Source organism: Lissotriton helveticus, chromosome 3_1 (genome assembly GCF_964261635.1).
Source record: "Lissotriton helveticus chromosome 3_1, aLisHel1.1, whole genome shotgun sequence".
In the NCBI taxonomy this organism is placed as follows: Eukaryota; Metazoa; Chordata; class Amphibia; order Caudata; family Salamandridae; genus Lissotriton; species Lissotriton helveticus.
The window spans coordinates 663,942,035-663,956,910 of NC_136061.1; the positions used below are offsets into that span (position 1 = coordinate 663,942,035).

A 14,876-nucleotide genomic window follows, 5' to 3' on the forward strand; every position below is an offset into this window, starting at 1 on the left:
AGGATCAGGTGAAATTTAACAGGCAGAAATCCAAACTTCATGGTGGCACGTGACACTTCATAGCAACATGAGAACTGTGGTGAATGCATCTGAAATGCATTTTAGAAGAATACAAACGGAATAGGTTCCTGAATTCCAGCGCAAGAAGCAGATTGCCAGCAGAGGGGCACTAATTAAAGCAATTGTATCTGTACTTGGTCTGTGTGACACGGCAAGAAAAGAAAGTGACGCACAGCAAGCACTACCCAATGAGACTGCAGTAAAGAAGAGCAACAATGATGCCAATTAATGTTAAACTATGGGCAGGATCCGAACCCATTATTAGACAAATGCTCTCGCAGGCTCGACCCAAGAGTGCTGCCAATGCAGGTGAGGCAGTGAAATCAAACTTGGTCAGAAAGTACACAAGCTCCATGTCCTGCCCATGGTCTCAGACTAAAAGGTAAGTACTGATGCAGATTCCCACAATACGAGACTTTCACAAATGCCCATCTGAGACTGCCATAGTGAAAGACAAATTATGGATGGTTGGCGAGTCTCCCACAATACGAGGCACCATCCAGGGCATAATTCCAGAGACTGGAGATTTAGGTGACGACATGCCACTGGCTTATAAGAGAAGGCAGAAGAGGTTTCTGGAGACAAACTCTCCACATTCTGTCCCAGCCTCAGATTATCAGGCAACAAAGGCTTTTTAAGGAGACGGCCTTACCTGGTTCCACCCTACTGCTATCAAATTGGAGGCAGTGTAGCGGAGCGTGGGGTGGGAGGGGGGGGACTCAGGGACAGTGGTGGGGAACTAAATCATTAGGTTGCTCTACAGCTACTTTTAAAAATAAAAAGTTTGGAGAAAAAAAAACGCTCAAATGGGTAGGGTGACAGACTTGCTATGATAGATGGCAATGGAGGTTTGAGAGCTATCAACAGGTTTCAGTCCAGTTTCCCTAAAAAGAAAATAGTGGAGATTTTTGGGGTAGACTCACCAGCTTTCCGGCATCCATGGTGGCTTTCAATTTCTGTCCCAGCTCTGACCCACTGGCAACCATGGCTCGAAGCATGTCTCCCGTGGCAAGATGGCAGACACAATACTTCTCTGCAAGCTTAGGAGCCTGGAAGAAAGTGAAACAATCATGGTTATAGGAACATCCCCTACTACATAGGACAATATACTTAAAGTGATAAGCCCCAGCCAAACGCACCACAGAAACAAGTGGTTTTTACTCTTTTTATTAAAACACAGAAACAAATGTTGGCCCTTTGCACCACAAGGAAATTCATCACCACACAGGTTTACCGGTGAACAAAGATAGCAAGGTAAGTGCAGCAGCAGCAATATTGTAATACATCTATTATATTAAGCTTCTAGTGTGACTTTATCACATTCCCAGTAATACAAAGTTCTCTCAATGAAAGCAGAAGTCTGACAAAGGCAAAAACGTTGTTACTCAGACAAGAGCTCAAAGACCAATGCGTTATAGAAGTGAGGGCAAAGAAAAAGCAGCACTCACAAGAGAGCACCCAGTGGAGAGTAGGGGTAGCAGGGATACAGAACCAGTAGTAAAAGTAGACTCAGTAATAGGGTGTACTCTACACACTTCAAAGTAATTTCACACATTTGGTGAGTCCCACACCTTGGTGCAAAAGCTCAGTAATCTGGTGTAGGTTACAAGCCTTGGAGCACACACTCTGTAAGTGCAAATAACACTCACAGTTTGACACTCTGCCCTGGGCACTTTAAGGCTTAAAACTGAAGTGCCCAGGTCTGTGGCAATCAGTGACCAGCCCCCTCGTCACGAGGGAGAGGGCCTCAGGGCATTTTTACCCAGCTGAGGTCACGCCCACAGGGCTGTGAAATACTCAGCCTGGCAACGTTCAGCCCAGGTAGCCAGGAGCATGTAGACTTAGTGCATGTCTAGCCCCTGACTGCCTGAACTGTACAAGAAGATGTGTGTCAGGCCGACCTTTGTTCAGCCTGATCGACCCTCTTCTTGCCTGGAAAAAGGTCTGGTTTGGCCCTCCAGCCATATGGACGGAACGCAGATGCACGAGAGTCAAACTGAATAAGTAACATACCAGAATAAGTTACAGACATATCACATAAGGACGTATTGTGTTACAGAGAAAAATGACAAACAACATGGAGTGGCCTTAGTTATTCTTTATTTCAGACCGCATGAGGTGCATCATTATAGTTGTATTGAAGTCCCTGTGTAAGGGGCATGCCTGAATAAAGGGAGGTGATGTGGTACATTGAAGATGACCTAGGAGGTGGAGAGATTGAAACATGGATGTTGCACATATAGGCTTGATGCAGCTAGATTCAGATTGCCTTAAAGAAGATTCTTAACGATGTATAACGTTATCAAAATATCAGTCAGGTAGTCAGCAGGAATTCCATTGTCTACTTTATACAACCTTCAATTGTTCAAGTGCCCCGCTTTTCTTCGAACAGCCATCTGGTTTTGCGTCAAAAGAATGTGGTTGGCCTGTGTTTAGGATGGTCAAATAAGGTTTGGAGAGCGGAGCAATGGCCAAGATGGCAGGTAAGATACATATTCTACGCCTTCACTCAAATATGAAACGTGAACGTAAACCAAGACCATCCTGCCCCAGTCTCTATCCACTTTGTAATCAGCCAAATGTGCTGCAGATTTCAGGTTATCCACTGCTTATCTGTGGCCGGAAAACTGCAGATTGTAGGGCAGCGCAGCCAGGCAGAATGAAAGCAACACACGTCACTAGACTCCAAGAGGGCGACATGACGGGGATGTGGAGCCCAGGTGAGTGAAGAGGTGCCAAAGTCCAGCCGCTGGCAGTGGGCATATCGACTACCTGATGTCTGACTACAAACAATGAGCAGCCACGAAGTTTTGGGGTAGGGGGGTTGCCCTTCTGCGGTGTAACACCATTCAGAGCCTCCAGGTGGATCCTTGGAAAGGCACTGGGCCTTGAGCAAACGCTGCAAGTGAAGTCACTTCAGGTAGAGAAAAGTAATGAGCCAAACCTCACCATGTGTGCCAAGCAGCATCCCTCTACTCCTGACCTCGCCAGATGAAAGGCAGCCTACAGATACTATCAGCTACTGAGGAGACCACATAGAAGAGAAACCTCAGTACAGCTCTGCCAAAGAACTGGCCATCAATAAAAGACAATAAGCCAACCGCACAAGGTAGAGCAGAGCTAATTTCAATATAAGTAGCCTTGTGGGATGTGAACAAAAAGACACTTCCCGAAACAGCAACTTAACTGCAGAAGAAACAATTATCCAGCTATACGAGATAATTGATGGACAACAGGCAAAAAAAGAGGAGTGCTCGGAGAAAGACCTGCTTAAGAAACCAACAGCACAGAAAAAAACACAAAAAAAGAAATTAGTTTAAACACTCTGCAAGACCTTTGTGTGACACACATGGTTAATCAAAATGCTTCCATACCTAGACAGACCTCTTCCGTAACCTGATCAAAGTTTTCAACATTACAAAGGGTACTATGACATTAAAAGAAAAATAGAGCTCAAACTTCAAAACCCCACCCTATTGAAAAAGGAGGTTGGAATATGGTACAGGAGCCTATTAGATAGAGAAGGCATTGAACTTCCCCTACCTCATCTGGTTTGGAGGACATCAATATTAGCAAATGACGCTGCAGAGTTTTACCTTCCATCTATTGTAAACCTCTATAAGTTCGTTAAGTCAGCCTCTTTGAAGAAAAACCATTTCTTTACTATTAATAGGCTATATTTTACCCCTTGTAGAGTCGCTAAGTTTGTTAGTAATCAAACCCCTAGGTGCCCTAAATGTGGTATGCTTAAGGCAGATCTGCATATGTTTTTGAATGTTTCCAACTTAAAAGTTACTGGTAGAATATAGAGTTGGCATTAACGGGTACATTTGGCCGCAAGGTCAATTTAGACCGAGCACTGATTATTTTTGGTTTAAATCCCTCACTGGATAATTATATATCTAGAGCACATATTGGACTTTCTAAATTTGATCTGGTTGGCCCGTATGGAGTTAGGCATATTATGGAAAGATCCAGCTGCCCCGACGTATGAGAAGTGGCTCCAGGGCGCATTCGCAATGGCAAGGCTTGACCGAGTAGAAGGCAACATTTGGGCGCCCTTGGTGTGCTGGGGAAAGACACTAAGGTTGGTTTAAGATCGTCCAAGGATTACACCAAGCCTCGTACAAAGAAGCAGGCCTGGCGGCCCGTATCGAATGCAGGAACATGGACCCAGGGTCAATGGGGTCTAGTATGTTGCGATTGCAGACGCTTACGGTGATATGAGGACAAAAAAAAAAAAAGACATTAAAAGAAACTTAAGCAAGTGAGGTGACAAGACCCGTCTTTGGAAGAGACAAGAGAATGAACAAGAATTTCTCCGGACTAGAACAGTAAATGCTGAAAGATTAAAACTTAAGCATGCAAATTCATAGAGACAAGACGTTACTAAGTAATTACTAAGCTTATGAACTAATCACAAGCCAGCATTTATAAAGGACAACTACACAAGACAATGAAAAATATGGGTGGAGAGTGGGCGGAGCTTCAAGTCCATACTCTAATAGAGCATGCTTCGCAGAATAGAGTATGTGCTGCCGGGGCTCGACCTACAAAACAACAACTGGTGAATACTACACAAATGTATGCAATATTACACTTTCATTAACATCATGCCCAATCAAAACCAAACAACAACCGTTTTGTCTTGTCCTTCTTAAAGACCAGGTTAAATCTAGACACCTCAGTGAATGAAGTGTGCTCTCCCTTTGTGGGAACAGTAAAATGCATAGTCACATAAACTGGCTAGATATTTAACTTACAAGCTAACCCGAAGGTATCAAAGGGCTTTACATGAGCACCAGTTGCGTTACAGACAGACACATTCATTTGTGTCAGGCACGGGGAAATTAAGTGATTTGCCCGGAATCACAGGATGTTGAGCGTCTCTGCCGAGACTCAAACCGGTTCCCCAGCTCAGAGGCCGACAGCTCTAGCCACATGCTCTCCCCTGGTAGCTAGTGCCCAGTTACTAAATGCGAGCACTGTTAAACATCAGGGCAAGAGGTGTGTATTTCTTTGACATGGGCTGCAATGTAATTGCGTAAAGACAACTAGCAACATATTGACAAAGAACGACATGAGGAAGTACCACAGAAAAAGCCAATATGCCAGGCTTGCATTTTGAGACCTTGCTGAAATTCTTTATGTTCAATAAGGTTTATTGAATAATAATAAGTGATACAGAGAACTAGTATAGCAGCGTAAATAAATGAGCTACAAGAGATGCAAAAATCAGCTAGCAATAAACAGGGGAGAAATCTATTTACATTTTTAAAACAGGAATCGGGGGTGAGGGGAGAAGGGAAAGAGGGGGATACTTCTACCGATGACAAAGGGGTTATATTGCATAACCGTCAAAAAGTTTTAAATAACCTTATAACAATTGAAGAAATCAGCATACCAATAAAACTTAAAAAAGAAAAGAACAGAGAAAATTAAACGTTCATGGAGGTTTAACATTTTCAGAAAAAATACGAGAACATTTTGTTTTAGCAGACTTATACAGTTAGTGGCAACCAAAATAAATCTCTTAACCAGACCCCCCAGGATATGGCGGCATGGAATCGCAAATTTAGCAGCACAAATATGGAAATTTAGCGGCACAAATATGAAAATCTAGCACAGTGCGTGAAAGAGGGAGACATATGAAAGACTGTATCCCGCTTCCTGGACCTGTGACTGGGCGTAAAGCTTCAAATGAGGCCTCATTGGGACCACGAGGGCAGCTTGTAATTCTGAACACTGAGTGAAGGAAATGTGTTTTTTCCTTAATTGCAAGTTCCAAACGTCACCAGTGGCTTGGCACATTTTGCACTATCCATGTAGGCGCGCTAAATGGACCCTAATTATAATTTCACTAATTATAATTTCACTCAGCCCTACAGGCAGTACACCATGCAGATTTGGTGCAGAAATGACATGCTCGGTAAATGCTGCATCCAGCGGTGTCGGTATTTACCAGCACTGATCCATCTGAGTATACTGCATGCACCCATTCAATAATTGGCCTCTCTCGGATTGGTTAATCCCAGCTAATAAGAGGGAAGTCTAGTCCCCATTTCCTTTCAGCCCTTGCTCCCTCTGCAGTTCACTTCATAGAAATGTAAGGAATATGCTAGTACCAGTATGCATCTGTTCTTGGCATGTAGGGCTGCTGACAGACTGTGTATAGATCGCCGCCTGGTGTTGGGTCCGGATGATTGCACTTTGTTGTCTTGGAAGAGTCTTCGAAATACCACAAGATAGGTGACTCCTCCCCTGGACTACAGTTCGCATGGGCATCTTCTCCATCCTCAAATAGTTTTTTGCCATTGTGGCAGAGATGGAGATAGTAAAGTAAGAGATGGCCATGCCAGAGATAATGCTGCAGCTGCGACAGGCACCAGGGAGGAGGGCAGCCGATATGAATGTCAGCAGCCCTACATGCCAAGAACAGATGCATACTGGTAAGTAGCATATTCCGTTCGAGGCATGTGGGCTGCTGAATTCATATCTGTGCATAGACTGTATAGCAGTATCTCCTCTAGCGGTGGTTACCTGTGCCAGCTGCAGCAGTTTGAAAAATAGTTTTGAGGACAGCCTGGCCTACAGCAGCTTGCTGTTTTGCTTGCACGTCTACACAGTAGTGTTTTGTGAAAGTGTGTATGGTGGTCCATGTGGCTGCCTTACAGATGTCTTCAAGAGGAATTTTTCCTAGGAAACCCATGGATGCCCCCATTTTTCTTGTAGAGTGTGCTTTTGGAGGGACGGTTAAAGTGCGTTTTGCCTTTTGATAACATATTTGAATGCATTTAACTATCCATCTGGCTATTCCTGACTTTGAAATAGGATTTCCTTTGTGCTGTGGTGCAAAAGCAACAAATAGTTGTTTTGTCTTTCTAAATGATTTAGTTCTGTCCACATAATAAAGTAGAGCTCTTTTTACATCTAATGTGTGTAGAGCTCTCTCAGCTACTGACTGTGGATTTTGAAAGAATACAGGCAGTTCTATTGATTGATTGATTGATTGATATGGAAATTGGATACAACTTTAGGCATGAAGTTAGGGTTGGTTCTAAGAACCACCCTGTTGGCATGTACCTGCATGAAAGGTTCTTGAATTGTCAGTGCTTGTAATTCGCTCACTCTTCTGAGTGAGGTAATGGCAACTAAGAATGCAACCTTCCACGTTAAGAATTGTAGTTTGCATGAGTGTAAAGGTTCGAAAGGAGGTCCCATAAGTCTGGTAAGCACTATATTTAGATTCCAGACTGGGGAAGGGGGGTGTGTTGGAGGGATCCCCTTTTCAAACCCTCCATGAAGGCTTTGATTGCTGGTACTCTAAACAGGGAAAGGTGTTGCCTGTTTTGAAGGTATGCTTCTATAGCAGCGAGGTGTAGTGCTATAGAAGAGTATGCTAAGTTACATCTTTGTAGTTGCAGCAGGTAACATATAATGTTTTGTATGGAAGAGTCTAATGGGTTGATTTGGTTATTGTTGCAGTAAATAACAAATCTTTTCCATTCAGCTGCATAGCACACTTGTGTGGTTGGTCGTCTTGCCTCCCTAATGATGTTCATGCAGTCTGGGGGCAAGTTAAGGTATCCAAACTCTAAGACCTCAAGAGCCAGATCGCTAGGTTAATCTGATTAGGATCTGGGTGTCTGATTTCTCCATGGTTCTGAGTTAGAAGATGGGTGTAAGGGACAGTCTTTGATGAGGAACTACTGAAAGTTCTAGGATCTTTGTGTACCATGGTTGTCTCGCCCATGTGGGAGCAACTAGGATTAGCGTGAGTGAGTGTTGCCGCAGTTTGCGTGCCACCAGCGCGATCAGCGGTGCTGGGGGAAAAGCGTACGCAAATCTGCCTGACCAGTTCATCCATATCGCATTGCCCTGTGACAACGGATGTGGGAACCTGGCAGCAAAGTACTGGCATTTGGAGTTTTCTTTTGTGGCAAACAGGTCTATCTCTGGGTGACCCCACTCTTTGAAGAATGGTTGGAGAACTTGGGGGTGAATCTCCCATTCGTGTAGTTGTTGGCTGTACCTGCTGAGCAGGTCGGCAATCTGATTGTCCTTCCCTGGAAGGTGTTCTGCTAGGAGAAAAATGTTTTTTGGAATCGCCCACTTCCATATGCTTTGTGCCAGATGGGACAGCTGTGGAGAGTGTGTTCCTCCCTGTTTCTGGATATAGTACATTGCGGTCATGTTGTCCGTCCGGATCAACACCGACTTGCTGTACAAGCATTTCTGAAATGCTTTCAGGGCTAGGAATATCGCTAGCAACTAGTTGGTTGATATGCAGCTTTTTCTGTTTGTTTGTCCAGAGCCCTTGTACTGTGTATTGAAGGAGATGGGCTCCCCAGCCTGTCAGTGATGCATCCGCTGTTAGTACTAGTTGTGGAACCGGCTCTTGGAACAGTCACTCCTTGGAAAGGTTTTGTGGGTTCCACCACTGCAGAGTTGTGAGCGCGACTGTCTACCAACACTAGGTCTTTTAGTTGTCCTCGAGCCTGGTTCCATTGCCGTGCTAGGCATTCTTGTAATGGGCCGCATTTGAAGTCTGGCATGGGGACAATGAATATGCAGGAGGCCATCATGTCTATGAGTTGCATAAAGATTCGAGCTGGCAGAGAGTGTTGTGGCAGGAATTCGCGAATGGGTATCTGCATGCTGGCTATCCTTGCTGAGTTTGGATATGCCTTTGCCACTGAGGTATTTATAGAGGCTCCAGGCCCGGACGGGCCGTTGCGGGCACCGGGCAAACCCCCGGTGCGCCGCTAGGGTGGGGGCCGGTTTTGGGCCCTGAGGGCTGTTTTTGTTAAAGGGCCGTTTCTGCAGCTTGGCTGCAAAATCGTCCCTGTAACAAAATCGGCCCAAAAACAGCCCCGGCAAAGAGCTCAGTCGCACCCCCAGGGGGCCGGTCGATCACTTTGCCAGGGCCGGTTTTGGTTCTCAGTCCGGCTCGGAGTGGCTCCCAGGTATTGCTGTGTGTGGGATCGTTGGAGATGCGATTTTGGGTAGTTGATTGAGAACCCTAGGCTGTGTAGCAACTGAAGTGTTTGAGACGTGTGTGTTGCACACTGTTGGTACGATTTTGCTTGTATTAGCCAATCGTCCAGATAAGGGTACACATGGATGTGTTGCCTTCTGAGATGTGCTGCTACTGTTGCTAAGCATCTTGTAAACACTCTTGGAGCCGTGGTAACCCCGAAGGGCAACACCTTGAATTGGTAGTGTTGACCTATTGTGAACCGGAGATATTTTCTGTGGGCTGGATGGGTGGGTATGAGAAAATACGCATCTTTGAGGTCCAGTGTTGCTAGGAAATCCCCCTGTTGTAGCAACGGGAGCACTTGCTGTAGTGTGATCATATGGAAGTGCTCCGATAGTATATATTGATTTAGGGGTCTGAGGTCCAATATTGGTCTGAGGGAACCGTCCTTCTTGGGAATAAGGAAGTATAGGTAGTATACTCCTGTTCCTTGCTGGTGGAGAGGGACTTGCTCTATGGCCCCCTTTTCCAGCATGCATTTCATCTCTTGTTGGAGCAGGGTGATGTGTTCCGTGGACATAGGACGATGTCTGGGTGGTATGTTTGGAGGAGTAGAAGTCCGTTCTAGGCAATAACCAAACTGGATAATTTCTCTTACCCACCTGTCCGTGGTAATTGCGTGCCAGACAGATAGGAACTGTTGGAGTCTGCCTCCGACCGGTGTTAGGTGGTCTGGAGGTAGCGTGATGAAGTCACTGTTTTGTGGCAGTGGAGGCTCTGGTGTTATTGCCTCCACGTCCTCTTCCCTTATTATTGTTGCCCCTATAACCTCCTCGGTTTGTGTTCTTGTTGAAGGAACCTTGTGTGTTACTTTTGTATGAGGCAGATGTTCGCGAGGTATTTCCTCGTGTAGTTGCTCTGTATGAGGAGCGTTGAAAGGAGCCTCTATGTTGTTGAAATTGCAATGCCCCCATTGATTTTGCGGTTTCTGTGTCTTTTTTCATTTTATCAAAAATTGTGTCGACAGCAGGCCCAAATAGAAAGTCTTGATTGACTGGTTGGTTAAGAATGGTGGACTGCACCTCCTTCTTAAAACCGGAAATACGCAGCCGTGCATGTCTGCGTAGTAAGACGCTAGTGTTAATTGATCTGCGGTGTCTGCTGCGTCAGGCACACATTTGATGGAGGCGTTTGTTATGAATTTTCCCTCTTGTATGAGGTCATCAGCTTGTGCTTTAAAAGGCTCAGGTAGGTGTTGCATTAGGCTTTCGAGCTGATCATAATGCGCCCTGTCGTAACAAGCCAGTAGGGCTTGTGTATTTGCAATCCTCCATGAGTTGGAGGCTTGTGCTGTTACCCTTTTGCCTGATGCCTCTAGTATTTTTGATTCTTTATCAGGGGGAGGTGCTTCCCCTGTTTGGGAGTTGGCCCTTTTACGTGCATTAGCCACTACCAGTGAGTCTAGTGGTAACTGCCCTCTGATGTAAGTAGGGTCTGTAGGAGCTGCCCTATACTTTTTTCTATTCTGGGATTGATTACCCGTGCCCTGGCTGTATCTTTAAATATGTCAGGTGCATGTCTTAGAACTCCCTTTAACATGGGAAGTGTTCTGACACTTTTTTCTGAAGTAGGGAAGGTGTCAAATAAGAAGTCTTCTTCGACAGGGTCATTTATGCATGTCTACCTTGTGGTATTGTGCTGCCCTGTCTATGAGTTGATTGAAGACGATGGTGTCATCAGTAGGTGATGGCTTAGTTGGATAAGAGGATACATCAGGGATGGGATGGGTGTTGTAAGGGTCTGTTGGCTCCTTCCATGGTTCCTCTTGTGGTTGAGGATATTGTGGGAAATCAATTGAGGCTGTGGCTCGTCCCCCATGTTACCCTCATTGTCCCCGTGGTGAGAAGGAGAGTAAGGACAGTAAGGAGCAAAAAGTATTGTAGGCATGATAGGCTGAAAAGGGCTGAAGGGTCTAGAGGGAGAAGTCCCAAAGTCCTTTTTCTTTAATGGAATAGGGGAATGAGAGCCAGTGTCCAATGGCCTCTTCTTCCAGTGCAGGATGGTAACTTTACCAGTCTCTGGATTAATATATATTTTTGCCTGGTCGTCTGATGAATCTGGGTGGAAGAGTTCTTCCTCTACAGTCCTAGGTTGAGTGTTAGACTTTTTTGGGTCGGTAACACCTTCTTTTTAAACGACTTTTGGTGTTTTATTTGTTTTCTTCGGCTTGGGCCCTTTTTTCGGGTCGACGAGTGATTTGGGGTCGACCGGAACTTTCGTCTCGACACGTTTTTTGTGCTCTGCAGGCTTTTTGGGTTGAGTGTCGTTTTCAGAGTCTATGTTCTTTTTAGGATCAATCAGTGTCTTCGGAGCACTTGTCTTTGGGTCGGCAGGTTTTTCCAGCCGTGGTACGGTCTTCGGTACGGCACCCTTTTTGTCGGCGACCTTTGGCGGGTCGACGGATTTTGGAACAGTAGGCTTGTTCGGGTCGGCGACCTTCTTCGGTTCGGCGCCCTTTGGCTGCGTGCCCTTGTTCGGTTCGACTACCTTTTTGGGGTCGACAGTCTTTTGGCTGAGCGGCCTTCTTGTGGTCGACAGTCTTTTTGGCTCTACGCTTTTGGGCTGTACGGCCTTTTTCGGTTCAACGCCCTTCGGGTCGACCACCTTTTTTGGCTCTGGAACCTTCTTCGGTACGATAGTACTGGGCCCTGGGGTCTCTGAAGGTTTTGGTGTTGGAGCCGAGCCAGATGGTGGGGCTGGCAAAACTTTATGATCTTGGCTAAGGCCTTTTGGCGATGCCTCGACCGGAGCCTTTGGTAACGGGCTGATTGGTGTCGGGGGCTGTGTACTCACGATTTGCCCCGGCGGGATCTCGTCATCGGAGTCAGAGTAGTCCTCGACGGTGACTATCTCTAGGTCCGAATCTGGAGCTTCCGGTAGTTCTTGGTCATCATCAAAGATGTTGTCCGGTTCCGGTGCCTGTCGCTGCATCTCTTGCCTAGCGGCCTGTCGGATCCGTATGGTTTTCTTCGACCGAAACTGGGCACAGGCTGGGCAGGTTTCTTCCCTATGGTCTGGGAAAAGGCACTTGTTGCATACTGAGTGTTTGTCAGTATGTGGGAACTTGGAGTGGCATTGTGGGCACCTTTTAAACGGGCTTCTTTCCATCGACGGTAGGCTCACGTGGCATCGAAAAGGCCCAACGGCCCGCGTCGACAACCGAGTCGAGATGGAAAGCTGGATCGAGTAGAGAGGTACCAAACGAGAACAATACCGTCGAAGTCGAAGGCCTTTTGGCCTCTAAAAAAGTTTTGTTTTCGTTTCCGAAGTTGGAGTATAGGAGTTAGCATCCGAACCCAATGGCGGAAAAAAAACAATCTGAGGATGGAGAAGATGCCCATGCGCACTGTAGTCCACGGGAAGAGTCACCTATCTCGTGATACTTCGAAGACTCTTCCAAGACAACAAAGTGCAATCATCCGGACCCAACACTAGGAGGCGATCTATGCACAGATATGAATTCAGCAGCCCACATGCCTCGAACAAACCTTTTCCCTGCATTCCTTCACTTTCGCAGGCACTTGTTAAAATAGCAGCATTTTTACAAAAGTGACGATTTCGCGGAAAATGTCGAAATCGTAAAAAACTGGAGGGTCTGTTCAATGTACATTAAGAATGACTAATACCTAAAAATAAAAAAAAAATAAAAAAAAAAATAAAAAAAGAAGAATGACTAATACCTGCTGGCAAATCCATTCTTTTAACTTTGGGGTCTTGAAATTGTCAGAATTGTTACACTTGTAGGAGTGTGACTTATTAGTTATACTGTTACTGAAATTGACAGTGAAAATGGGCAGTGCAAGCGGGAGTGTCCTGCTGATTAGAGCCCTGGCACTTATTCTTTTTATTTTTACAAATTAAGCACTGTAGTGCGGGTTCATACTGCCTCCACTTATATTTGAATACTAACACACAGAAGTCCCAACTACAAGTTTCTTGTGTACAGTTAAGTCATTTACTTGATCCGGTAAATAGTGTCACCTTCGCGCAAGGACTTTACTGGGGTCATGAAATACCTCCTGTTTGAACTTTTTATTTGGGCATTAGGCATAACATGTATATGTCGCTGCATATAGCATGTCTTGGTAATCGCTGAGTGTTTTTTCCTCCTGGTAAATTGTGGCAGGTTTCAGGTGATCAGAATTATGACCCTTAAATAATCAGGAATTTGTGCAGAAATCGAAATGTTATCCTTTATTGACAATCTAGGCTGTACAGGGCCCTCACAGTTCTCATTTATATTACCAGGCACTGTTCATTGACAAACTATTAATAGCCCCTCAAGGTGAACTCATATTGCCAGAACCATGCAACCTACTGAAAGATACTGGTTAAATTGCAATAAGATGACTCAGAGGTTTGGCACCTCCCACAGAGATTTGCGGGTAACCTGCAGGTCAGAGTTTCCAATACAACTGATTGATGGGTTAATGCACTTCCAGCAGAGATGTTTCTGCAATCTGCAACGTTGCCAGGTCTAATCACACTCATACAGCATACCTCTTTAATGCAACTGCAGATGTATCTGTGTGTACCATGCAGGTCAGTACTCCAATATGAGTATTATAGTTTGGAGGGTAATGTACCTGCTGCTGCGCCGCCTGGGGCACTTGGCAAGTATCAGTTTAGTCCCAATAATTTATAGCATGGCAAATTAATGGAAATAGAGAACATAGTTGTGTAGCCTGACCAGTCATAGTTTTCCATGCCAGGAAGTTCTGTAAATGGGTTTATGTATTCAGTGCCAGTGAAATGACTCCTGGGGGTAATATTTAAACTGTTACGTTCACTATGATGAACAAAGTAACGCATTCCTTCATTTTTGCGGGCCCTTTTGTAAAAATTCCGTGATTTTTACAAAAGTGCCGATTTCGCGGGCACTTTTGTAAAAATAGCAGCATTTTTACAAAAGTGCCGGTTTTGCGGCAAACCGCCAAATCCTGGAGGGTCTGATTAACTCATGGTTTACATGAGGAGGCAAAAGCAATATCTAATCGATGATAACAAACTGTTCCACCAGTGCTGAACGGAAAGAATTGTTGAGTTTTTCCAATGAAGTGCAATTTGTTGGAAAGCTAGAGCCAGTATTAGATCAAATAAACCTTTATTATATGTAGGCAAATCTAGAGTATCTAATAAACTACCTGTGAAGAGAATCACATTAGAAAGAGTGACCTGTATCTTAAATATACGAGAAATTTAGGGTCAAACTTTCCCCCATAAAGAGCTAACATTAGGGGAAAGAAAAAGGAGATGCATTAAATCGGCTGCTGGGGTACCGCAGGACCAACAATTCATATTGATTGTGTGAAAAAAGGTGGCTATGTATTAAGGTGTGAAGTATAGTCTATGGTACAGAACGAACATAGATTGAGTAACAGAGGCAGATCTGGAGAGTTTAAGTGAGCGGCTCCAAAGCTTGTCCCAGAAATCAATGCTCCACACACCCAAGTCCACCTCCCAGGCAAGATCCACCTTACCCTTTGGTCAATCGGAGGCTGGAGAAAAGACATGTTTGTAAATTAAGTAGGATTTAGGAAGAACTGAAAGGATTTTAAGAAGAGGGTTTTCCTCAGAAGGAGAAACAGTTGAAGGAAGTGAGTATGAGGTGTCCAAAATGTTTGCCATCAAGTTAGAACAAGCATTTACAATGCAATGGTTTCGCCTTTTGAAAAGTTTGAGCTATTGGCATTGTAAATGACAACATTTTTATTTATGTGTTTGTTTTGAAAACAGATAAATAAATGGCATTGTCATTTACAATGCCAATAGTTTA

The 14,876-nt window shown here is 44.8% G+C and overlaps 1 protein-coding gene across 2 annotated transcripts in view; it reads right to left on the reverse strand.

Annotated features, from left to right (window-relative positions):
• AK2 (adenylate kinase 2) overlaps positions 1–14,876 on the reverse strand; it is a 120,916-nt gene that overhangs the window by 33,016 nt on the left and 73,024 nt on the right. For both annotated transcript variants that reach the window (XM_078680757.1, XM_078680756.1), the window contains exon 2: positions 984–1,109. In XM_078680757.1, the coding sequence (XP_078536883.1) occupies positions 984–1,109 (126 nt within the window). The remainder of the gene's footprint in view (positions 1–983; positions 1,110–14,876) is intronic.